Source organism: Rhinopithecus bieti, unplaced genomic scaffold, assembly GCF_001698545.2.
Source record: "Rhinopithecus bieti isolate Rb0 unplaced genomic scaffold, ASM169854v2 scaffold_2254, whole genome shotgun sequence".
In the NCBI taxonomy this organism is placed as follows: domain Eukaryota; kingdom Metazoa; phylum Chordata; class Mammalia; order Primates; family Cercopithecidae; genus Rhinopithecus; species Rhinopithecus bieti.
In genome coordinates this window covers 2,140,065-2,166,540 of record NW_016803982.1, presented here as the reverse complement: position 1 = coordinate 2,166,540, position 26,476 = coordinate 2,140,065, and the positions used below count along the sequence as shown (strand labels likewise).

General features: G+C 38.7%; 1 protein-coding gene across 1 annotated transcript in view; it reads right to left on the bottom strand.

Annotated features, from left to right (window-relative positions):
* Positions 1-26,476, bottom strand: part of NALCN (sodium leak channel, non-selective) — a 367,606-nt gene that overhangs the window by 14,059 nt on the left and 327,071 nt on the right. The window contains exons 30-40 of the mRNA XM_017861705.1: positions 22,272-22,392; positions 22,089-22,187; positions 15,867-15,960; positions 15,247-15,353; positions 14,965-15,039; positions 13,665-13,784; positions 8,341-8,409; positions 6,969-7,117; positions 6,050-6,143; positions 1,478-1,610; positions 703-818 (exon numbers count right to left, since the gene is read on the bottom strand). Coding sequence (XP_017717194.1) covers positions 703-818; positions 1,478-1,610; positions 6,050-6,143; positions 6,969-7,117; positions 8,341-8,409; positions 13,665-13,784; positions 14,965-15,039; positions 15,247-15,353; positions 15,867-15,960; positions 22,089-22,187; positions 22,272-22,392 — 1,177 coding nt within the window. The remainder of the gene's footprint in view (positions 1-702; positions 819-1,477; positions 1,611-6,049; positions 6,144-6,968; positions 7,118-8,340; positions 8,410-13,664; positions 13,785-14,964; positions 15,040-15,246; positions 15,354-15,866; positions 15,961-22,088; positions 22,188-22,271; positions 22,393-26,476) is intronic.

Below are 26,476 nucleotides of genomic sequence, written 5' to 3'. Positions count from 1 at the left end.
GAGGAGGAGGAGGAGGGGGTGGATGAGGAGGAGGAGGAGGGGGTGGATGAGGGGGTGGATGAGGAGGAGGGGGTGGATGAGGAGGAAGGGGTGGATAAGGAGGAGGAGGGGGTAGAGGAGGAGGAGGAGGGGGTAGAGGAGGAGGATTAGGAGGAAGGGAAGGAGGTGGAGGTTGATGACGGCAATGACAAGAAGAGGAAGAGCAAACCGCAGCTACTTTGGCTAATTTTAAGAAATCTTGGGCAAGCTTTATGGTTAAAACGTTCAAATAGTTACTCAAATATAATCCAATAAACACCTTCAGACACCACTTAAATAACTCCTTTGTACTTTTAATTGGGATTGCTGCTTGAGTTTGAGGTGATCCTGAATTTGTAATATACTGTCCCTTTGGTAGTTTCAGTGTCACCTCTTTTTCTGGCCTGAGCCCAAGCTTGATTCCTACAAAGTCCCTTTGGTTTCCTTTCCCTGCTGGCCTTCTGAAAGTCTGAAGAGGATGTTCATGGTTGAAGATGACATAAGGAGGAACAACTCACTCTCCCTTCCTAGAAGATTCTGCTGAACTGTGAATGATGACTTTCTGCAATTCACCATTAAAAAATTCAATCTATGTCATTGCCAGCCTCAAAACCATTTAAATGTTTGAGACATGTTGGTAAGTCTCTTTGAGGTGGGGCATGAAACAGCAACCCACTCCCATACCTCTCTTTTATCATCCACCATGTTCCATATGATTTGAAAGTGGCGAAGATCGTTGTAACTTAAAAGCTGGTCCTCCTCAGTGGAATAAAACAAGGAGAAATTCTCAACAATTATGGCTTTTAAAAAAAGAAAAATTCAGAAGTTAGACAATTATGCTCATCTGTCATATTTTAGAAAGAGTAAAACATCTATTATTAAAAATGGATTCTATCACCTACATCATAAGCCAGATTTTTAAAGTGCTTTTAGTATGGTTTCCAAATTGGCATGTTTACACTTGGACTAAGCTATTTCTGCAGCTCCTGCCTTTCCAAAATATGAGGGTCATAAGCACAAACACACATTCTGTGTATAGAGATAGTCATGCCAGCTGGCTTTAACTCTTAGTTGAGAGTTCCAGGGCCATTTTTAAAGGTCAAATTGAGTTCTGGGTGGCCCCACAGCTGGGTGAATAAGGTGTACCTTTCAAAAACATAAATGTGATATTTCAAGGCTAGACAGTCCTCTCTGATATTTGTTCAACTCAGTCCATGAGAAGAGCTCTTTTGAAATTAATGATCATAATAAATGATACCACTCTTAAAATTGCAGTCAACTGTCATTTACACGCCTTTCAAAGGTCTTTTCAGCTTCTGGATTGAGAGACTAAACAATTTATAATTAATGCCATGAAACACCCACCCCAAGCAATCCAAGATAATTGCTTGAAAATCATACATAATTATCTAAGTACCTGAGTTTAAAGAGTAAAAAGTATTCAACTAACATCACTTACCTACAAGCAGATTTAGCATGATGTAGGCAATGATGACATAAAATGAGCAGAAATACATAAGTGCCCCAGCATAGTTTCCACAGTCTGTTGCCCAGTATGTAAATTCATCTGGAGTACAAAAAGGAGGCTGAACCTTTGGGGCATTGGGGCAGAAGAAGGAGGAGAGGATAAGAGTAGAGAATAGAAATTTCTTTTAGCTGACTATAGTTAATGAATAGATTCCTAAACATATAGAATAAAATTAACTTCAAAGTTAGCTTTCAAAAGCCACATACATTGGTTACATCATCTATAGCAAAAATAAAGAAGAATATTTCACTTATGGTATGCTGTTATCTTGTAGAATCCCAAGGTTACTGCCATTTTTAAAAGCACAATGAAAGTGAATGAATCTCCACTAGATACTCTTTCTGCCTCCGCCACCAGCCCCAAGTGATAAGTAGCCCCTGTGATGCAAACTGCAGAAAATCAAATAAAAAGACATTTGCAAGTTTTTCTCTGACTGAAGTAACAGGTTAAGATTTGGGAATATAAAGGTATACCTTGGAGACATCGCAGTTTCAGTTCCAGGCTGCTGCGATAAAGTGAATACTGCAATAAAACAAGTCCCATGCATGTTTTGGTTTCCCAGTACATATGCAAGTCACGTTTATACCATACTGTGGCTTATTAAGTACACAATGGCATTATGTCCAAAAAGGTATGGACCTTAATAAAAAGTATTTTTATTGCTAAGAAAAGCTAACAATCATCTGAACCTTCAGTGAGTTGTAATCTTCTGCTGGTGGTGGAGGGTCTTGCCTCAATGTTGACAGCTGCTGACTGAGCAGGGTGGTGGCTGCTGACGGTTGGGGTGGCTGTGGCAATTTCTTAAGACAACATGGAAGTTTATCATATCAATTGACTCTTCCTTCATGAAAGATTTTTCTGCAGCATATGTTGCTGTTTGCTGGCATTTTACCCACAATAGAACTTCTTTTGAATTTGGAGTCAGTCCTCTCAAACCCTGCTGCTGGTTTATCAAGTAATTTTATGTAACATTATAAATCCTTTGTTGTCATTATGACTATGTTCATAGCACCTTCAGCAAGAGTAGATTCCGTTTCAAGAAACCACTCTAATCATCCATAAGGAGCAATCTTCATTCCTTCAAGTTTGATCAGGAGACTGTGGCAATTTGGTCACATCTTCAGGTTCCATTTCTAATTCTAGTTCTCTTGCTATGTCTACCAACCACATGTGCAGTGACTTCCTTCACTGAAGTCTTGAACCCCTCAAAGTCATCCATAATGACTGGAATCAACTTCTTCCAAATTCCTGTTAATGCTGATGATATTTTGACCTCCTTCCATGAATCATGAATGTTCCTAATGGCATCTAGAATAGTGAATCCTTTCTAGAGGTTTTTCAATGTACTTTGCCCAGATTCATCAGAGCCATCACTATCTATCGCAGCTATTAGCCTTATGAAATCTATTTCTGAAATAATAAGACTTGAAATGACTCCTTGATCCATGGACAGAATGTGTTAGCAGGCAAGAAAACAACATTAATCTCCTGATACATCTCCTGGTACAGCTCTTGGTTGACCAGGTAGATGCATTGTTAATGAGCAGTACTACTTTGAAAGGAATCTTTTCTTTCCTGAGCAGTGGGTCTCAAGAGTGGGCTTAAATATCCAGAAAACCATGCTGTAAACAGCTGTTCTGTCATCCAGGCTTTGTTGTTTCATTTATAGAGCACAGGCAGGGTAAATTTAGCGTAATTCTTAAGAGACTGTATTAGTCCATTATCATGCTGCTAATAAAGACATACCCGAGACTGGGTAATTTATAAAGAAAAGAGATTTAATTGACTCACAGTTCAGCAGGGATGGGGAGGCCTCAGGAGACTTACAATCATGGCGGAAGGGGAAGCAAACACGTCCTTCTTCACATGGTGGCAGCAAGAAGTGCCAAGCAAATGGGGGGAAAGCCCCTTATAAAACCATCAGATCTCATGACAGCTATAGTGAGAACTCACTCAGTATCACAAGAACAGGATGGAAGAAACCACCCCCATGATTCAATTATCTCTGCCTGGTCCCTCCCATGATACAGAGAAATTAAGGGAACTACAATTCAAGATGAGATTTGGGTGGGGACACAGTCAAACCATAGCAGGGACCTAGGATTTTTGGAATGGTAAATGAGCATTGGCTTCCACTGAAAGTTACCAGCTGCATTAGTCCCTAACAACAGAGTCAGTCTGTCATTTGAACCTTTGAAGCCAGGCATTGACTTCTCCTTTCTAGCTATGAAAGTTGGGCATCTTTTTCCAATAGAAGGATGTTTTGTCTACATTGAAAATCCATTGTTTAGTGAAGCCACTTTAATTAATTATTTTAGCTAGATCTTCTAGATAACTTGCCACAGCTTTTACATCAGCAGCACTTACACACTTGTATATTATGGAGATGGCTTCTTTCTTTCCTTAAACATCATGACCCAACCTTTGCTAGCATCGAACATTTTTTTCTGCAGCATTCTCACCTCTCTCACCCTTCATAAATCTGAAGAGAGTAAGGGCCGCCTTCTGCATTTGGCTTTAGCTTAAGGGCATATTGTGGCTAGTCTGATCTTCTATTCAGACCGGTAAAACTTTCTCCATATCAGCAATAAGGCTATTTCTTATCAGCCATGTGTTCACTGGAGTAGCATTTTAATTCCCTTCAATAACTTTTCCTTTGAATTAACAACTTGAGTAACTATTTGGTGCAAGGGACCTAGCTTTTGGGCTAACTTGGCTTTTGACATGCCATTCTCCGTAAGCTTAATCATTTCTAGCTTTTGATTTAAAGTAAGAGATGTGTGAATCTTCTTTTCACTTGAATACTTACAGGCCATTGTAGGGTTATTAATCGGCCTAATTTCAATATTGTTGTGTCTCAGGACATAGGGAGGCCCAAGAAAAGAGAGAAGGGTTGGAGAAACAGCTCTTTGGTGCAGCAGTCAGAAGACATATGACATTTATCAATTAAATTTTCCATCTTATTGAGCATGGTTCATGGCACCCCTCAAAACAATTACAAAAGAAACATCAAAAGATCATTGATCACAGGTCACCAAAACAGATATAATAATAATGAAAAAGTCCGAAATAGTGAGAATTACCAAAATGTGATAAAGAACCAGAAAGTGAGCAAACACATGCTATCAGAAAAATGGCCCTGATAGATCTGCTCAATACAAGATTGCCATAAACCTTCAATTTGTAAAAATGCAAAGTCTGCAAAAGGCAATAAGTGAAGCATAGTAAAACAAGATGTGCCTGTACATAGCAAATTCACATTCAAATTATGTAAGGAGTGAGCCCCATTCCTGGAACACTGTTATGGGATGCTATGGAATAGCACAAGACTTAAGTCATCAAAAACTCTCTCATTGTTTACAGGCTCAATAAAATGCCAATGCCTCTGAGAGCACTTTCTGGTTTTTCTCAGCCAGAGAAACTAGCTCTTTCTTCTTTAATCCCAGCATTCTGCTTGTATTTTTATTTAAGATTCGTTAAATTTTGCCTTGTGTTCTATTTGATTTGGCAAATTCTCCTTGTTAATTCATGCATGAAGTCCTAGCGCTCCTACTCTGTGCTAGGTTTGTGCCAAGTTTGGGGAGAGACTGGTAAGAAAGACATAGGCCCTGTGCCTTCTTCCTGCTGACAGTTGGATGCTGTGTAATCCAATATGGTGACCACTAGCTCCATGCAGCGATGTAAATTTAAATTATGTTAATTAAAATGTAATAATATAAAATTAAAACTAAAATTCAGTTCCTCAGTTGTGTTAGTCATATTTTAAGTGCCCCATAACCACGTATCACTAGTGGCTCCCGAATTGGACAGTACAGATTTCCATCACTGCAGAACTTTTATAAGATAGCATTGGTCTGTCCTATAGTGAGAGAGAAAATAAATGAATGTAAGCCAATAATTCACTACAGCTGTGATACTTATTACAAAGGAGCACTATAGAGAAGCATAAGAACATATAGCTGGCTGTCTTAGCTGAAGGCAAAAGACCTGAAGGAATGGATGTTTAAACTGATACCAGAAGGATGATGCTTGGGGAAGACAGGGTATAGTAAGAAGGAAGTATAAAGTATACTTTATAGCATAAAGGAGGAGTAGCTCAGAGCCCTTGAGGTAAGCTCCCGGAGTGTGCCTTGGGGTTGCTGAAGACCTAGCACCTAGCATATAGCTGAGGGGCAGTGAACTATCCACTGAATACATTAAATTAAAGGGCTCCCAGTTTGACTTTGACTACCAAAATATTAAAGATGGGAGGCAAAGAACAACACCCACAGAATGCATATTTGTTGAATGGAACTACAATAGCTCAGGTTGGGTTAATTGAGTATTTTGCCCTAAATATTCACGCATTGTAATGTATAATGCAATTTTATGGACTGAAGTGTCAGGATTTATATTTCACACACAAAGTCTTGACGCTAACAAGGATGATCCTGCCAACATTGGGTTGCAAGACTTTCATGCTGATTCTAAGTCTAAGCTTTGTTCATGGTGAGAGATATTTACCATACAGTCGTGCATAATCTTGTTCCAGTCTTCACCTGTGACAATTCGGAACAGTACGGTAATAGCTTTGCCAGCCGAAGAAAAGTTTGCATGCCTAATTTAAGAAAAAAAAATTAACAGAATGTGAATAGAAGGGTTTGTCATGAAATAGCATAGTTTGCCACCACCAAAACAAGTGGAGGTTGTAGCAAATTTGGTTGCTAAGTTACCTTTTCCAAAGGTTATACCTTTTTATTAGTTTGTCATTTATACTTGCCTCCAAATATAGCTGTCTGAACACCCAACTCTGGCATGACCACTAATTTATTGCCATTCATCTTGAATGACTAAGTAGGCAGGCTTTGGTAACTAAGTGATTCCATCTTTCACTTGGAGGATGCTATAAAAGGTGGGGCAGCCATGTAGCTAATTCCTACAACCAGACATATCGGTATATACTTTGTTGTATCAGGACTTAAAAAAAAAACAATGAGATGCATCTATAAAACTTAGGCAAATCATTGAAAACTGCTTTTCATATATTACAACCATTTGGGGGGCTCTAACTTCCCATATTTTGCTGAGAAAGAAACCCAAAGTTATCTTAAAATTGTTCCAACTAAAAATAGTATCATTTTTTGGTAATATGTAGATAGAAAAAGTGCTGGAATTGGGAGTGATGATTACTGAATGTTGGTGGAATTATGGATTCTTTTGTTTTATTTCTAACTTTTCTAAGGTTTTGAAATTAGACCTTTTCAGTTGAATAACCTTTTCAACTGGAAAATATTTAAACTTGGCTATTTTATTTTAATTTCCAACAGATTACTTCCCTTTCCCCTATCCTAGACTTTAGTAGACAAAAAACATTTGTTTATTTAAAATTTTATTACTAAAGTGTTTGCTTGATAAATGAATAGAAAGATAAATATACACCAACCTGTTAATGTTCTCCCCATATTTCACAGTACCAAACAAAACAACTCCAGCAAAAGCGTAACACAGCAGCAAGAGGAACATGCCTACTATGATAAAGAAGCTCTTGTACATGCTGACGACCACTGTCAAGAGGAGCATCTTTAGCGTTACCTGGGGACCAGGGGTGGGAAGCAAGGAGACAGAGAGAGAGAGAGAGAGAGAGAGAGAGAGAGAGAGAGAGAGAGAGAGACAGAGAGAGAGAGAGACAGAGAATATTCAATCCATTAAGCTATGGAAGACCTGGGTAGCAACTAATTTTTAAGCAGATTGGCTCAAAAGTGATTCTTAGGTGTATCATTTGAAAGTTGCTTTCTATAAGGTATTAAATCTAAATACTCTTCAAAACCCACCAGGCATTGGGTGAATGTTATCCTTACTTCAAACATTTCAGCCTCTTCACACAAATTAATAAGAGTAACACTAAGCATTTTCACCTTCCATTTTCTCTTCTCCTGCTCCTCAATTCTCTATGATAAGGGCTACACATTTTTGACTGATAGCAAGTAAACTCAGTCTTCTTCCACAAACAGGCTTTCACAGAAACAAACCTAAGCAATGGTATAATACTAAATAACTATAAAATATTAAATATATTGGTTATGTGTACATATGGAATGTATATATGAAATAATGTTTGTAATAAGAAAGGAAACAGCATTGTAAAAAATGAAAAATATATGTGGAATATACCCATGAACATTAACAAAAAATATTAAAAAATCTGGAATCCCATCTTGGCTAACGTGGTGAAACCCTGTCTCCACTAAAAATACAAAAATTAGCTGGGTGTGGTGGTGCATGCCTGTAATCCCAGCTACTTGGGAGGCTGAGGCAGGAGAATCACTTGAACCTGGGAGGTGGAGAAAACAGTGAGCCAAGATCCCGCCACTGCACTCCAGCCTGGTAACAGAGCAAGACACTCCGTCTCAAAAAAAAAAAAAAAAAAATCTGGAATCATGTAAACATACAAATTCATTAAAAGATTATTTTCTCTGAAGTAAAGTTACTTAACTTTATTGAAAATAAAATAAAATGCATTAAGAAAGAATATTGGTTTTTGTTTTCATGACTGATATGTTACCTTTAATAAATTTAAATAATTTAATTATTGAATTATAAAGAATAAGCAACATAAATGGCAGGAAACACACCGAATGATAACTAAGCTACTGATTCATTTAATAATATTTAATATTTGTTAATCTTGACTTATGATGTCTAGTAATTTGTGACTACATCCCTAAATATGCAGAGGTAAGGCTGTAATCAATTAATCACCATTCTTTCATTAACACATATATAACCTTGAATAAGATTCTTCACAAGGTACTTACATGTTTTCCACAGATGGAGAAAAACCTAAATACAATCACACAAGCGCCCATCATGTAGGTATATGCATTCTGAAATTTAAACAGAAGACAGCCTCTCATAATTTGCACAAAAGATCTTGTTACAGTTCCATTTTTTAAGTATTCCGTGAAGTATACTGAATAATTTGCTGAATATGTGTAAATTCTTGTAAGAAAGTTATCTATAAAGGGTGCTGAAAAGGTCACTGCAAAAACTCATGAATAAATATTAGATTTAAAATTCAATCTCAAATGAAACTTCGGGTTTTGTTTTACTCAGTTAAATTCTGTATTTTGAAATTTATTTTACATAAAATGGTGACCAGCTCTTTTGTATATATGGTGTGAAAAACATAGGATAATGGTGCAACATAGGAAGGTCAACTGACATGGGAGATAAAGGAATCCTGGCAACAAGAAAGGGCTGATGGTGGAAAAGATTGCCAGAAGTCAGATTCTAGACACCACTGAAGATAAAATACACACTCATTCCTCTAAGCTGATTTCAGAGAGGTCCTCCCTGCTCAGGAACACATCCAGCTCTTTCTTCAAGGGTGTGATTACCAGGAAGAGATGACCGCACTTTATGAATAAGAAAGCTTCATTTGAGAAACAAAGATCTCACCAGCTATAACTGCAATAACAACCTTAACATTCAGCTGATGCCAGAGTGTGATTACTCTCAAGGAGGCTTGCCTAGCCAAATGATGACAGTCACAGATGGGCCCCGCAAAGGGGATCCAGCAAGATCCTTGGTGAGGTCTAAGCACATGAATGTGTGTACATAGCATCTTTGGATAGGGAACTTTCCTTCCCAATAGTCCACTGCAAAATATAGTGGAGAATAAGCATCCTTCCAAGACCAAAGAGGTTCTTGGAGAAGAACAAAAGCAGTTAGGCAGAAAAGGCAAATTTTTGGGTTTAAGATTCCCTCTCTGAGGTTATCTGGGATTAGGGAGTCTACTTGACTTTTGCTTGGACTGAGTAGCTTTAGGTTGCATTTTGATATGGTTTGGCTGTGTTCCCACCCAAATCTCATCTTGGACTGTAGTTCCCATAATCCCCACGTATCATGGGAGGGACCAAGTGGAGATAATTGAATCATCGGGGTGGTTTCCCTCATCCTATTCTTGTGATGATTAAGTCTCACGAGGTCTGATAGTTTTATAAGGGGCTTCCCCTTTCACTGGTCACTCATACTTCTTCCTGCCACCATGTGGAGAAGGATGTGTTTGCTTCCCCTTCCACCATGATCATAAGTTTTCTGAGGCCTTCTCAGCCATGCAGAACTGTGAGTCAATTAAACGTCTTTCTTTTATAAAGTACTCAGTTTGGGGTATTTTTCCGTATCAGCATGAAAAAGGACTAATACAGTAAATTCCTACTTAGAGTGGGAGGCTACTATAAGGATACCTGAAAATGTGCAAGCGACATTGGAACTGGGTAACAGGCAGAGGTTGGAACAGTTTGGAGGACTCAGAAGAAGACAGGAAGATATGGGAAAGTTTGGAACTTCCTAGAGATTTGTTGGATGGCTTTGACCAAAATACTGATAGTGATATGGACAATGAAGTCCAGGCTGAGGTGGTCTCAGGTGGAGATAAGAAACTTATTGGGAACTGGAGCAAAGGTGACTCTTGTTATGCTTTAGCAAAGAGACTGGTGGCATTTTGCCCCTGCCCTAGAGATCTGTGGAACCTTGAATTTGAGAGAGATGATTTAGAGTATCTGGGAGAATAAATTTCTAAGTGACATAGTATTCAAGAGGAAGCAGAGTATAAATATTTGGAAAATGTGCAGTCTGATGATTTTATAGAAAAGAAAACCTCATTTACTAGGGAGAAATTGAAGCCAGTTGCAGAAATTTACATAAGTAACGAGGGGCTGAATGCTAATCACCAAGACAATGGGGAAAATGTCCCCAGGGCATACCAGAGAACTTCATGGCAGCCCCTTCCCTCACAGGCCTGGAGGCCTAGGAGGGAAAAATGGTTTTGTGGGCAGGCTCCCCCTGCTCTATGCAGCTTTGGGACATGGTGCCTTGCCTTTCAGCAGCTTCTGCTCCAGTCATGGCTAAAAGACACCAATGTACAGCTCAGGCCAATGCTTCAAAGAGTGCAAGCCCCAAGACTTGGTGGCTTACACATGGTGTTGGGCCTGTGGGTGAACAGAAGTCAAGAACTGAGGTTTGGGAACCTCTGCCTAGATTTTACAGGATGTATAGAAACAACTGGATGTCGAGGCAGAAGTTTGCTGCGGGGCTGGAGCCCTCATGGAGAACCTCTGCTGGGGCAGTGCAGAAGTAAAATGTGTGGTTGGAGTCCACACACACAGTCCCCACTGGGGCACTGCCTAGTGGAGCTGTGAGAAGAGGCCACCATTGTCCAGACTCTAGAATGGTAGATCCACTAACAGCTTGCACTGTGTGCCTGGAAAAGCCACAGACACTCAACACCACTCCGGGGGGGGGGGGGGCTGTCCCCTGCAAAGCCACAATGGTGGAGCTGCCCAAGGCCATGGGAGCCCACCTCTTGCATCAGGGTGCCCTGGATATAAGACATAGAGTCAAAGGAGATTATTTTAGAACTTTAATGTTTAATGACTGCCCTATTGGATTTTGGACTTGCATGGTGCCTACAGCCCCTTGGTTTTGACCAATTTCTCCCATTTGGAATGGGTATATTTACCCAATGCCTGTACCCCCATTGTATCTAGGAAGTAACTAACTTGCTTTTGATTTTACAGGCTCATAGACAGAAGAAACTCTCCTTTTCTCAGATAAGACTTTGGGCTTGGACTTTTGAGTTAATGCTGGAATGAGTTAAGACTTCGGGGGACTGTTGGGAGGGCATGATTGTATTTTGAATTGTGATGACATGAGATTTGGGGGGGTCCAGGCAGAATGATATGGTTTAGCTGTGTCCCCACCCAAATCTCATCTTGAATTGTAGTTCCCATAATCTCCACATGTTGTGGGTGGGACCAGGTGGAGATAATTGAATCATGGGGGTGATATTGAGTTAGTTCTCACAAGATCTGATGGTTTTATACGGGACATCCCCCTTTGCTGGGCACTCATTCTTCTCTCTCTTGTTCCCTTGTGAAGAAGGATGTGTTTGCTTCCCTTTCCACCATGATTGTAAGTTTCCTGAGGCTTTCCCAGCCATGTGGAACTGTGAGTCAATTAAACATCTTTCCTTTATAAATTACCCAGTTTTGGGTATTTCTTCATAACAGCTTGAGAAGGGACTAATACACATTTTATCTGGAGAAAGGAAAAACATGGGCCTTACTGCCTCTTCTTTCCACGTTCGCTAAAGATCTATTGCAGATACCTTCCCTCTTTATGTTTTGGAAGTAAAGACAACCAATAGTTTTTAGGATGAGAACCTGAATTCTTCACCTGAACTGCAAGGTCCTAAGAGGTCTGACACCTTACCCATCCAAATCTTATACTATGCTAGTACTATGTATCTATCCTTCTTCCAGCTCTGTCATCTTTCCATCACGGTGACAGCTACCTGAAATGCCCTCCCCTTATCCTACAGATGGAGCCATCACTCCCTTGGGGATGTCTTCCAAGACCTCTCTGATGAAGCCATCTCCCACTATTATCTAAGTTGTCACAGGAACACAGGCTTTCCTTCATCTCCCTCATCATAGTCATTATACTCATAGATTTGTGAGCAATTGATGACTATCTGTCTACTTTTCCAGGATCTAAGGTTCACAAGAGCAGCAACTGTATTTGTTTTGCTTATAACATTCTTCTCAATTACTAGTACTGTGTCTTGTACTAGGAATTGAGAACCATCTAATGCTGAGAAAATAGTTCAGGGTGACTGAGAGCTCACCTAGGCTTCATACAGCTCCTGATGCTGAAGGCAACCACTGGTTTAAGAAGGATGCTCACTATGTTCATGAGCACAGCATCTCGTATTAAGGCAAGCCCTTTAGGATGTGTAAATAAGTCTTTCCCAGCATGTCTCTAACATTAAGGGGATGGGAGAATGGATAGAAGGAAACAGGGAAAAACTAATAATATTCCTTGGGATGAGATCAAGGATGACTAACAAAAAGAAGGTAATTATAATAATGCCTATAGGCTTGTATAATCTTTCTAGTTCAAGAAAGCCTCAAATATATTAATCTCACTTGATCTTCATAATGCCAGAGGAAATAGGTGGATTATGAAGTTATATTGCCCGTTCAGAGCGGGAAACAAAGAATCATTGAAGACAAATAAATTAGTCAAGGCTGGAAAATGGTGGAGCCTAGACTAGGACCCATATCTTCCAGAGCTGTGCTGTCCAACATGGTAACCACCAGCCACATGGAACCACATGTGGGTTACTGAGCACTTGAAATGTGGCAATTTAAATGAAGATATGCCGTAAATGTAAAATACCTACTCAGCCAAAGACTTCACACATAGATACAAGGATGCAACTTACCTCAATAATTTTATATTGCTTACACATGAAAATAATACTATTTTGGATATACTAGTTAAGAAAATATCATTAAATTGTTAATAGTTATGATTACATAAATAATTATAATTAATAAATAATTGCTTCTTTTTTATTGTGGCTTCTAGAAAATTATCACACAGATATCTAGTGATATCTGTGGCCATATTTTATTTTCACTGGACAATATGGCCCTAGGTTACAGCTCAGTACACCCATAGCTGCAGATTTTGCGTGGGATCTTGGACTGAATGGATGCTGAAGGCACTTTAGGGAAAATAGTGAGAACACAGTTATAGAGATGGAGAAACATATGCTTTAGAGAAGTGGAGGCTAAATGTCTTATAGAAAATGAAACAGTGGAAGTACTTGAGAATGACATCGTGAAATACTGATTATAACGAAGTGGAATGAATGGTATATTTCAGCTGAGAAAACAGGAAAACAGGATTGTAGTCTTCTGATTCTAGCTTGTTGTGTGAATTCGGACAGTTCTCAATCTCTGTTGCAGTCTTCCTCTTTCTTTCTTCCTTGTTTTCCCCTTTGGTAAAATGAGGGGTTAAATCAGAGGATCTTGAAGGTCCTTCTCTTTCTAGCTTGCACCATCTAGGGCTTTGAGGGGCCAGGTTTTGCCTGTGTGAAGAGTGCGGGGGTGTGTACATGTAGACACAAGCATGTCTGAGAGTCCATCACAGTCAAAGCTGGGCTTTAGGGAGGTCCATCTAACGCCTCAGAGCAGGCTGATGTGGAGTAAAATGAGACTGGAAACAGGACTGAGCAGAACTGAACAAAACTGAAAGAATCAGCTGAAATGAACTTGACGTCTGCGCTTACCAGGAGTGCAAAGTGAAGCACCACCCACACAACGCCGAGTGACGTCACCAGGAGATCGTATCGGTTTCTTCTGCTTTGCCAGAAGCCAGCAGGTGACATTGCTATGATCTTCATGGTAACCTGGAGAAAAAGCAAAGAAGAAAATAAACAGAGGGGGGGTTTAGCACATATTTAAATGTATTAATTTGAGATGCATTATGTGTATGTATTTTTTTTTCAAATGAAGAAAATTCTAAATTATTTGATGTGGACACAATATGTTTTTCATTGAAAATGAGACAACTACTTGAATGCCTTTTGAGGTTTCCTTTTAGGCCATGTGCCTACACTATCTGTCTGTCTGTTGGTCTGTTTATTTATTTTTTATTACTTTTTGAGACTGAGTCTCGCTCTGTCACCCAGGCTGGAGTGCAGGGGCGCGATCGTGGCTCACTGCAGCCTCTGCCTCCCAGGTTCAAGCAATTCTCCTGCCTCAGCCTCCCGAGTAGCTGGGGTTATAGGCACGTGCAACCACTCCTGGCTAATTTTTGTATTTTTAGTAGAGATGGGGTTTTACCTCGTTGGCCAGGCTGGTCTCAAACTCCTGGCCTCAGGTGATCCACCCACCTTGGCCTCCCAAAGTTCTGGGATTCCAGGAGTGAGCCAGCATGCTCAGTTATACGCATGCTCAGTTATACTATCTATTTAAAGAATAACTGTAAACAATGTAGTAACTAAAAAGAAGAGTTTATTACCAAGATATATGATTTTATTTTTGAAGCTAAGTAGCTTACAAATCTGTTCTTTACACTCTCCTCTGTTTTATGACTAGTTCTGATCATGGGATATTTTTCTTCCTTAAGCAAAAGGCCACAGATTTAGGGAAACATCAACCAGTATAGGGCAAAATGAGAATCTGCTTGTATTTCAAGAAGATTGTCCTGGAAAGCGATATTATATGAATCACATGTTAAAATAACCTTGTCTGGGCCAACTTGCTTTGCCACTCTATTGCAATTTGAGTCAATGAATTATAGTGGCTTGCACCATTCCCTCTAAATATTAGAACTCGCATAACTAGACAGGCCAATGTTCAGACACAACAATCGACAGCAGCATTTCTGTAGTTAGAAAAATCTGATGGATAAAGTGATGTCTTTGTTCGAGTTAAGCAGAACCGCTTAAGAAGGAAATATCCTAAGGGCAAAGCTTCAAAGGCAATGGAACACAGAGAAGAGAGTAAGTGGCATCAAAGAGGGATGCTGATTTACTTTAAAACTGTGCACAGATTCCCCTAGAGCTAGCTGACTCATTACAGTACCTCCAGAACAAAGATGAAGGTGAAAACAACTGACATTGTTGCCAAAGGTACGGTCACCGGGTCCTCGACGTCCCACTGCAACAGAAACAGCGCACGAGTCATTGCCCACATCCATCGGACACATACAGGCTTGCCCCTCTTCTGCCCACTTTGCCATGACAGTGAATCTTAATTTTTATACCCAAGAACATAACTGTGAATGCATATAGCAGCTTGTGATACTCTCGGATGCAGCAGTGAATACACAATTCATTCCCAGAGCCTTAGGGTGAAACTAAGTACCTTGACAGAGAGCAACACCGACTGGGCCAGGACGAGTAATGCAATTGTCCTCTTAAAGAATGGATGCTGGGTTATGTCATACATTTTAGCTCTAAAACCATCATTATCTAGAAAAGAAAGGTTTGGGCAAGGGCATGTTAGACACAGGTCACATTTACTTTCTTGCCATTTATTTTCTTAAATGCTTATCTTAAAACCTATTACATTTTCCTCCCCAAACAGTTCCATCTATCGTGAGGTGTTTTTGCAGCAATGGCTGGCTCTGAATATTTAAAATGACAGTGCATGACGCCGTCTATATTGGAAAGAGAAGTGCATCATTCAATTTCTGTCAGTATAATACATTTCACTCATATTTTTAAAAGGCAAGCGCAAATATATTTTATTTAAAAAATTCATTTTTTCATTAAGGCTTAGTCTGAGAGCACTGAAGCACAGCCTTTGGGTGGTTGATTTTAATAGCCTTATGGAGAGATCTGTGGTTTGGAGCCTGTTTCCATATTAACTTATGCACAGCCTCCCAGCGGCCTCATGATTATTATTTTAATTTAAATCTGAGACTCCTGGGGAATCGTGCACACTAGTACCCAACATGAATAAAATCAGAGCATCTTGGGTACCCGGGCGAGGCGGGAGATGAAGAGGCTGTGCGATCTTCAGTCGGCTCTTCAGGTCTTCCCATCTTCTCTGATCGACAGTCAGCAAAGCCGTCCCCTTAACAGACAAAGGAAAGCAGGAAATGGCCTTTTGTCACGTGCTTGCACCAAGAACATGACAGATGGGGTGTGGAGACAAACAGGACTGATGTGGGGGCTTGCGCTGACCATGTTCTTCCAATCGTGGTGGTTAGAAAACATGGTCAGAATCCTCAAAGTTGGTCTCAGGAAGAGTTCCCAAAATGATGACCAGGTGTTTCAGAGAGAATTCAGCAGCCTTCAACTTGTATCTTTGGAGATGTGTAACATTCAGGTTTGGGAAAATGTAAAGAGGAGTTTCTATATAATTACATTTTCAAAAAAGGATACTCACTCATAGTAGTTAGTTTCCTTTCATTTCATAGCAGCAAAATTATAGCTTGTCAATGCTATGGCTTCTAGTTAAGGGTATTTTGTCTTTCTTTAAAAAAATGTCTAATATGTGCAACTGCAAAACTGTTTTTGAGAGATACTAAGTCACAGAGTTTGCATTTCAAGAAATTAGTGCTGTGATAACTGCCTAAATGGAATTCCATATTCTGTATAATGGAGTACTTGATCAAAATGCATATGATAAAATGATATTGTATTGCACTGCGGTGCATCATATTTTATCATAAAGGCAGAAGTGTAATTTTAAAACTAGATAAAACCCCACTCTCTCTTTCCTTACCCAGGGCTAACCACTACCCTTCAAGTGTACATCCTCCTTACTATGTTTTCAGACTTTCGTGCTTATGTATGTATCAATACATAAGAATTTGTTTTGAATTTTTTAATATTTATAGAAATGGTGTCCAATAGGTGATTATTTATGCTGTTTCTTTATGTCTTCATTGAACAGTATACTTTCCATACAACTAGATTACTAGATCTAACTTGTTCAACTGCTCACAAACACTGTCCACTGTACAAATATCATAATTTATTCATTTTACATTTATGGACTATAACCAGTGCTGCAATAAGCATCCATGTACTGTCTCACAGTAAATATCTATGAGGGTTTCTCCATTGTAAATCTCTAGGAGAAGAATTGATGGGATCTAGGAATTTAAACATCTTTACACTTACCAGATGTTGCCAACTTGCTTTCCAAAGAGCAGTAACCAAAACAAATCTCCTACCAGCAATATACAAGTGTTACCATATCCTAATATTCTTGCAGTACTCGATATTACTAGACATTGTAATCTGACCACTTTGATAGGTGTAAAATGTATCTAATGTTGTTTTAATATTAACGAGATGAAACATTTGTATGTGTGTAAATGGTGATGCTTGTATCTTCCTATGTGAATTGCCTATTCATATCCTTTGCTCATTTTTGTATTTTGATATTTACTTTTTAATTGTTTGTAGAGATTCTTTATAAATGCTGGATACTAATCTTTTGTCAATTATGTAAGTTGTAAATAGTTTCTCTTAGTCTTGGCTTGTATTTTTATTTTGCTTAGAGTGTCTTTTTTCATTCAGAAAATTTTAATTTAAATATAATCGAGTTTATAATTTTTTCCTTTGTAGATTTTACTTGGTGGCTAATGCGATGAAATCCATAACGACTCCAGGGTAAAAAACAAATGCTTACTAGGGGTGGGGAGAGGAACTAGAATAGGGATAGTCAAATGTTGATTAACAGATATGAAGATACAGTTAGATTGCAGGAATAAGTTTTAGTGCTCCATGGTAATATAGGGGATGAATCTAATTGATAACAATTAATTGTATATTTTTAAATACCTAGAAGAGAGGATTTTGAATGTTCCCAACACAAAACAGGGATAAATGTTTGAGGTGATGGATATGCTAATTATCCTGATTTGATCATTACACATTATAATACATGAACTGAAATATCACACTGTACCCCATAAATATGTACAATAACTATGTGTTGATTAAAAATAATAATAAAAGCAAAAACGTTATTTGCTGCTTATCTGAAATTCAAATAAAATAAATGCTGACATGGTTTAAAAATGGTTTAAATTTTGCTTTTCATATTGAAGTCTTTAATTCATCTGGAATTCATTTTTGAGTATGCAGTGAGGTAGAGATCTCAGCATAGCTCTTTACATCAATACAGTCAGTACCCCCAACACCACTCCTTGTTGGTCTCACCACCCTCTGCACTAACTTGTTGAGCTGCTTCTGTTTTCTGCATACATGGGTCCCTGCTGGGTCTTTCTAGCTTTTTCTGTAAGTCTAATTTTCTATACCTATAACAATACTGACACTGTTTTAATTATTGTAGGTTACTTTTTTGTTTTATGTTTTTATTTTTGCTCAACCTTCCTAGAGGTTTATTGATTTGATTAAAAAAAAACCCACCTTTTGTTATTCTTGGACATTACAGAAGCTATACAAGTTTCCTTGCTTTCTGTCTCATTAATTTCTGTCCTAATCTTTGTTCTTTCTTCCCTCCTACTTTATTTGATTTTACTTTGTTATTATAATGTATTGATTTGGATATTTGACATACTAATATTTAACTTGTGATTCTTCTCTAATATATACAACTTAAAGTGATACATTTATTTGTAATTACTGATTTATCTATACCTCATGAGTTTTTGTGTATGACACTATAAAATGTTTTGTCTGTAAATATTTTGTGATTTTCTATTATAATTTCTTCTTTAACTCATAAATTATTTAGAGTATTGTCTTAATATTTCCAAATTGTAGAGTTGTTTTTTTTTTTTTCATTATGGTCAGAAAACATTCTTACATTATCAATTCTTTGGTAATTATGGCCTTCTGGGAGATACATTTTGTGCTTGAAAATAATGCACGTTCTCAAATTGTTGGAACTAGAGTTTTCCTTATGTGTTCATTTGATTGTGTTTATTGTATTTCCTTTTATTCTTCTCTGAATTATGAGATTTTTTGAGAAATATGTTAATATCTTTTACTATGATTTTGGATTTTCTAGCTTCTTTTTACAACTTGGTTAATTTTTGTTTTGTACATTTTGAGATTTGGAAGTTCTATACCTTTTCCCAATAATAGTGTTTAAAATTGTTCTTTTCTGACAATCACATTGCTAAACCACTTTTCTCACTAATTATAAACAAACACATGTTCTCTAGCCACCATAGACATTAATGGAATTACTTTGTTAAACAAAAAAATAATTTTGGAAAGTTGAACTCTGAAAGGCTCTAAAAGAATAAGCATGGAGGTATCATCTGATCATTAATATATAAAAACCTCTGAAAGTTTATTATTGTTGAATTAGGTTAATAAATCAAACACATTGTCTTATATAGTAATCAGAAAAAATCTATATTACTAGTATAGACTTGGAACTTTTAAAAGAGGTTTCCATTTTCAAAAGAAGACATATTTTTGTATGATTCTGAATTGTACCCTAAAGATTCCCTCACTTTCTATCTCTGTTGTCTCTATATTTGGAAATTTACCTATGTGCCTTTGGGTATGATTATTAAGATGTGTGCTCCATGAGGGCAAATAACTTTTCTGTGTTTAGTGTTTCAGTTAGTTTGCTAGGTCCTCAGTGTCAAGAGCAGCATGTGGCACCTAGTAGATGCTCAAATACCTCTGTTGAACGATTGAATAGTATATAAATGCTGTTACATGGCAGCTCATGAGCTGCTTTCTAAAAAAAAAAAAAAAAAAAAAAAAAAAACTTGCAGAGAAATAAACTTTTCTAAAAGCCTCACATAATTTAGCAGTTGATACCTCCAATTAACCAAATCAAGGCCAGGCGCCGGTTGGCTCAAGCCTGTAATTCCCAGCAACTTTGGGAGCCGAGACGGGCGGATTCCACCAAGGTCAGGAAGATTCGAGACCAAATCCTGGCTAACACAGTGAAAACCCCGTCTCCTACTAAAAAATACAAAAAAAAAAAAAAAACTAGCCGGGCGGAGGTGGCGGGCACCTGTAGTCCTAGCTACTCGGGAGGCTGAGGCAGGAGAATGGCGTAAACCCAGGAGGTGGAGCTTGCAGTGAGCTGAGATCCAGCCACTGCACTCCAGCCTGGGCTACAGAGCGAGACTCCGTCTCAAAAAAAAACAAACAAACAAAAAAAAAACAACAAATCAAGTTTGTAAAGCTTGGTAATATAATTTCTTGTCAATTTCTCCTTTCTTTAAGTGCCCATTTGAGCTCATAGAACATATGCCCCAGATCCCCAAATAGGCCAAGTTGCTCTTTCCTACCTGCAGAACATAAATACAGTGCTGGATGGAGACCTCCCTGGTTATTCTGCTTACCTCAGCCACTTCTCTAAGCTCAAGTGTTGCAATTAATTATACATTTATTTCCAGTTACTGAACATTTTATGTTGTTCTATGTATGTTGCTGAATTGTGAGCTGTGATATGTTCTAATCTTCCTGAAATCAAGCGCCTGCTCAGAGGGCTTCTTAACGGTGTTCTGGGCAAGCAGTGCCTAAACTCTCCTGTTAATTGACTGATTAGCTTCTGCTTATGTTCTAGAATTCTCAGTGTCTGCTCCATTACATGGCTCAAAGGCATCTAAAAAGATCCTTCTTCCTCTTTCTGCTTAGTATTAAACACTGTAGGGCTCAAAGCATCTCATTAATGAATGGGATAGGAGTAAAATAAGGGGCTGGGTGACACGATCACTACTGTTCTTTCTGTCTCTAACATCCCATGTTTCTGAGGGTCCAAGTAGAGTCGGGGCCCAAAAGAGGAATTTTTAAATCTCACCCTTTGAAAGCCTGAATGAAATGACATGCTCATTAGCCACACGTCAAAGGTGTCAATTGACTGGGTAACTGGTACCACACACGTTGAGCCTGAGGACAGTGAATGACAGATACAGTCCCATGTGTAGCAACACAAACTGAAGAGCTCTGATGTGAACGCATGGGACTCAGTCCTAGCCATGAATACCACCGAACAGCACGGTGCTTTACAGGCAGATCTAGCTTCAACTTAATGCAGAGTGAAGGTTGACTTTATGATACTCATGCCTTCAACGAATCACAGAGCCTGCAGTAAGTAATAGACACCAATTCTGAATTCTGGCCCTGTTTATCACACCTTTTAAGCCCCAGACTAGTCATTGCTTTTTCTGCAACCGTGCATTTGAGAGTTGTGAGAACTGACTGAATATGTAAAATCTTAATACACTGTGTGTGCTCAAAAACTGCATGCATTTCTCTTACTATGATTCCAAAGACTGCCTCTCAAACAATAGAGGGCACAGCACAAGTGCCTAGATGAGCAAGTGCCTCTCCAAGGAGTGCTAATAGAATGTTATTCCCCAAACTCACACTTTGATAGGAAACTACATTGTTGTTTTCCCATTTGTGAGTCTTTGTTCTAATCATTAGGGCTGTTACAAACTCAACAGGCTTCCCGAGTTCACAAAGTATGTCAAGTTCATATGAAATTAGAAAATCTTTTTTGTTTTTCTTTCAAGTCTTACTCTGTTGCTCAGGCTGGATGCAGTGGCGTGATCTTGGCTCACTGCAACCTCCGCCTCTTAGGTTCAAGCAATTCTCATGCCTCAGCCAACCCAGTAGCTAGGATTATGGGCATGCATCACCATGCCTGGCTAATTTTTGTATTTTTAGTAGAGATAGGGTTTCACCGTGTTGGCCAGGCTGGTCTTCAACTCCTGACCTCAAGTGATCCACCTGCCTTGGCCTCCCAAAGTGCTGGGATTACAGGGGTGAGCCACCATGCCCTGCCACAAAATCTTTTTTTCTGTGAATTAGGATTTTAAAATTTCTGCCAGACACCCCTCATCGCCATCAAAATTCTGAGTTCACCTACTGAGTTACACAGAAGCATACAATTTACATTTAGTGAAAGTAATATTACCTGTAATTAGTGAATCACTTTCATCTATTGTATTTTAATAACTTGCTGCACATCTTTTCACTTTGAACAATAGGAGATGCGCCCCTCAGTTGTCGCTGAATTAATGACACTGTTACCAAAAGGGTAAATTTAGCCAAGAGAACTGTACTCTTAAATGATGGTCTGAATAGCAGCAATAACGTTGCTTGTAAAACAGTTATAGAGATTATTTACACCAGTCACATTACAGTTTAACGTGGCTTCATGCCGCGTGTGAAAAGAAAAAAATAGCTCAAAGTGAGAGGCTAGAAAAGGCTAAACCCTGTGGTATCCAAACCAAAAATTCTTACCTTGTTTTCATTGAAATTAGCAATAACTACTCCAACAAAAAGGGTCAGTCCAATCATGCAACCCAGGAATACAAAAACATGAATATAGATTCCATGGATCTGCATAAAGGAAAATATGGTTATTCATCAAGGCAAATGAAAGCTGCTCTTGAAGCGTTCAAAGGATTCGATGTGCTTGCTTACCGGCCCCACACGATGAATAATAACATCCCTCACTTCCACCCAGCCTTTCAAGGAGAGAACTTCAAACAACGCCAGCATAGCATTTCCCACATTGTCGAAATTAAAGTTCCGAGGATTTGCCCTGCAATTCCAACAAAGGAATGTTCTGTGAAATTCCAATAAGAAGCACCCGAGGCAAATATCTGTAGCCCTTTCCAGTCATAGGTGTAGGATATGCACACACACACACACATACACACACACACACACATCTGTGTGTATATGTACATACACACACTTTTATACTATACGGCATTCAGTGGCTAAATCATAACAATGCATCGATGTGTTATAATTGTGTTCATTAGGTAATGATGGGGTGATCTCAATGTAAAACAGCTCTAGTTCTAGCTTCAGAGGTTCTGCAACATTTCTACCTTGCCGTGATTACCCTGAGGACTGGACAGATGATTTTATTGATTTACACAAAGAAGCACTGGATTTTGGATGTGGATTTTGAAACAGTTTTGTAACTGAAAACCTTTCTAAAGGCATAAATTGCAATTGCCTGTGTTAGTATAGAAAGTGTAGAGTAGAATTTAGTCACTTTATTTCACCTTGTGTCGTCATTGTGAACAGAGGGCCATAAAGTAGTGATGCATTTAGAGGTCACTGAGACAGCAAGAGGTGTTTGCTTGTAGTCCGTATTTTTCCAAATTACTGTCTTCCAGTTGGATTGTTTTTCTTATTAACTCTGAGTCTTCTCAGTGGACTCTTAGTCTGGTCTCCTTTATGTGTGGTATGCTTTCTACCTCCACCGCTGATTCCTGATTCCTGAACTCATTGGCTTATTATTCATTTTCTTTTTTCTTACAGATTCGGGGGGTACGCATGCAGGCTTGTTACACGGGTGTATTGCATAATGCTGGGGTTTGGGCTTCTAATGAACCCGTTACTCAGATAGTGCACACAGAATCCAACAAGTAATTTTTCCAACCTATGTCCTCCTTCCTTCCTCCTCCTGTTTGAAATCCCCACTGTCCGGCATTTCCATCTTTATGTTGATGTGTACCCACTGTTAAGCTCCCACTTCTTTGGGGGCCAGGGATGTCTCATTTCTTCTTTTAACATGGTTATACTTTTCTCTTCCCACTTATAAAAGTGATCCTTTTTACTAGAGTGCACCTTCTTTAATTGTTATTGTTCTTAGCTAACATTTTTGTTGTTAATAGAAGAAGGTTTCAGTGTTTCCCCCCCTCTTTCCTTCTTATTAGAGACTAATTTTAAATAATTAAGATATTCACAACCAAACACTGGAAAATCATGGACTATTAGTATATTTCCTGAATTTAATGAAGAACTGAGCTCTGGACCATTGACTAGAGTAGGCCCCGTGGAGCCTATTTAAATTATATTTTGATCATTTTTTCCCCCTGCTAGCTCATTTCTCAAAATTTAACCCTCATGACAGGCAACGCTCTGGGGAAAATCTGCTTCTGTACTTTTCCACCATCTTTCATGTTTTTTAAACTATAGAGACAATCACAAGATGTGCCTTCATAAGTTTTTTGAATATTAAATAGATGAAGATATAAGAAGAAAATATTAAACTGAAACTGATTTGCTCTTAAGGGCCTAGGGCTGATTAGTGGAGATGGTCTTTAATATAGTGCAAAAGCCCCACTCAGAAATTCATATTTTGGAATTCTGCTTTGTATTTTTTATGTATGAAAGTACAAATATATTCTTTTGGATGCTTCCAACAATCTTTCCTTTGGGATGTTTCCACTAAATTTCATATATTTTACAGTAGACAGAAGTTACAAGTATTCTACAGACGCCACAGTTTTCTTGAATAAGGATTTTTTAAAATCAAGTGAACCAGTTCTCAGAGCTGATGTTGGACTTCCTTACCTGCTCATTTTCTTTTTGTAGAAGTGCTTTCTTAGCTGAATTTGCAACAACTTAAACTACTTTTATGTTCCATATCTTCTAGAAGTTAGAATATGTGAAAAATACTCTAACTAAACCGAGAAAACCAAAATGTAGCATCAAAGACTTCAGCAGTTAGAAGAACTTATCACATTTTAAAAAATAAGTCTTTTTCAGTTTTAATCATGTAAGGTGTTTTCTTATGTTTTGCTCGTGTTAGCAAAATTGCAAAGTTTGAAACTTCACCTATAACTACGGAGTCCTTCAATAAATCCCAAATGTCATCCATTATTGTCATTTTTACCTGCTACCCTTCCTTGAATTGAAAAGGTTGTCATTTTTTCTAGTTAATTTGTGAAATACTGTAATCTTGCCTGTCCAATTCAGAAAACTAAGACATTAGTTCTGACCACATAATTTTGTCAGCTTTTTACCTCCCAGAGGAGGTGCTCAAAGGCCCCCCAAGATCATGGTAGGGAGAGCTGCTCTTCCCTTGGGGAACATGGGGGCACCCTGAAGACATGACTGAGCCTCTGCCCTTGGATGTGGAAATGCAGAAAACGACTTTGTCCAAAAATGGCATGCTGTATCTTACACAACCATCTCTCCTAAAAGAAATCAGAAACGTTGAGTTTCCTACAGCACCCCAACCCTTTTTGCCTTGAGCTTTGGCCACAGAGTTGCCTTAACTTGTAATACCAAACCTATGCCTAGACTTTACTCTTCATCTGCCTCTGACCCTGCCTCCTTCACCTGGCTAGTTCCTATTGGTTGTCCTTCAAAAGGTAACCTAGTGTGTCTTCTCATCTGGTCCTTCTCTTTGGCCTTGCGTAGTTGGGGTTGGGTGCTTCTCCTGTGTGTCCATTGTACCCTTAGCCTTTTTGTAGGAATCAGAGGCAGGAATACCATGAAGCCAAAGAAACCTAAGTGGTAGGACCCCTCTTTTGTACAGGCCCTTCCAAGACCCTGGTACCCCAAATTGTTTGGGCCTTAGACCCTATAAAACCTGATCACCTTCTGCCTAGAATGTATCACAGTGTAGCTTAAAATTACATGGAGATGAGTTTTGGGTGAGCCAGAGGTAAGCTTAGGGGTTTATCTGTGCAGCATTAAAGCCCTTAACATATTATATAAAATTATTTGTAATTTTATTTTGTTTACCACTAGACTTTAAGCTCCTAAGGGGTAGGGGCCATAGCTTATTCAGGGTCATATCACAGAGACAAGCATACTACCTGGTGAACAGCAAGCACTCAATAAATACATTTATTATAAGCCTGAATACTTGGTTGATTTTTCTCTCATGCATGCCATTTTCCTATATTCCAGACCTCTTCTTAAAATAAGTTACACCATATTTATAATCTATGATATGTTTAATCTTTTTTATTGAGGTGACTCATCAAGTCTGAGTGATTCAGAAGAAAGTACATTTATTAATCTGAAGAGAGAATATTGAAACTGGACTGTCTCTGAATTAGTGCATATTTATGTCCAAAGCATTCCTCTAGGGGTATTCCTAGATATGTTATTTTCTTAATCATAATTTAGCCAATATAAAATTACAAAATTTCAGCTTCTAACTCTTGATTAGCTTACTAAAGAAGGAAAGTGTAAAAAGTTATCATGGTGACAGATGACATTTATTAGATCAAAGGTGTCTATTTCACTACAATGCAAGTCACATGATCCTGGAGAAATGGACAAGAGCAATTGTGATGATGTTCAAGGAATGCCTATTTGCTTATGCTTCTAGAATGGCATTGCCTTTGAAACCCCTAATACTACCTTCCATAAAATATTGCATTTAAATTAACTTTGATTTTAAAAATCCCATGTAGCTGGTTTTATGGAATAGGTTGAGTGCTATAGGGTACAACTGGCAGGTGTACTTTTCTCCAAATGTTAGCTTCAAGTGTGTTCCAGCTCCCTTTCTGAATTCTTGCAGAGGTCCCAGAGCTTTTTGGTTATTTTCAGTCATTCAGTTTTATATCCAACTGATCTTATAACTCATATAACAATCCCATCCTTAGCAGTTCAAGGACCCTGGTTTGAGGAAAGGAAGAAAAGTTGGCCACTTTCTTCACTTCCACTCCTCCTCTTCAGGCCACCACGAGATTCTCACATGGCTGAGGTGGGATGTCATTGAAAGGAATGGAGGAATGGAGTTCAAGTCTTGTGCAACTGATACAACTGGATTCTGGCCATAGGTGTTCAAGAGTTTGAACCCCCTCCCCAGCCCAGGAGTGCCTCATTGTACCTTTCCTCCTGTGAGTGTGTAGTCTCTGGGTCAC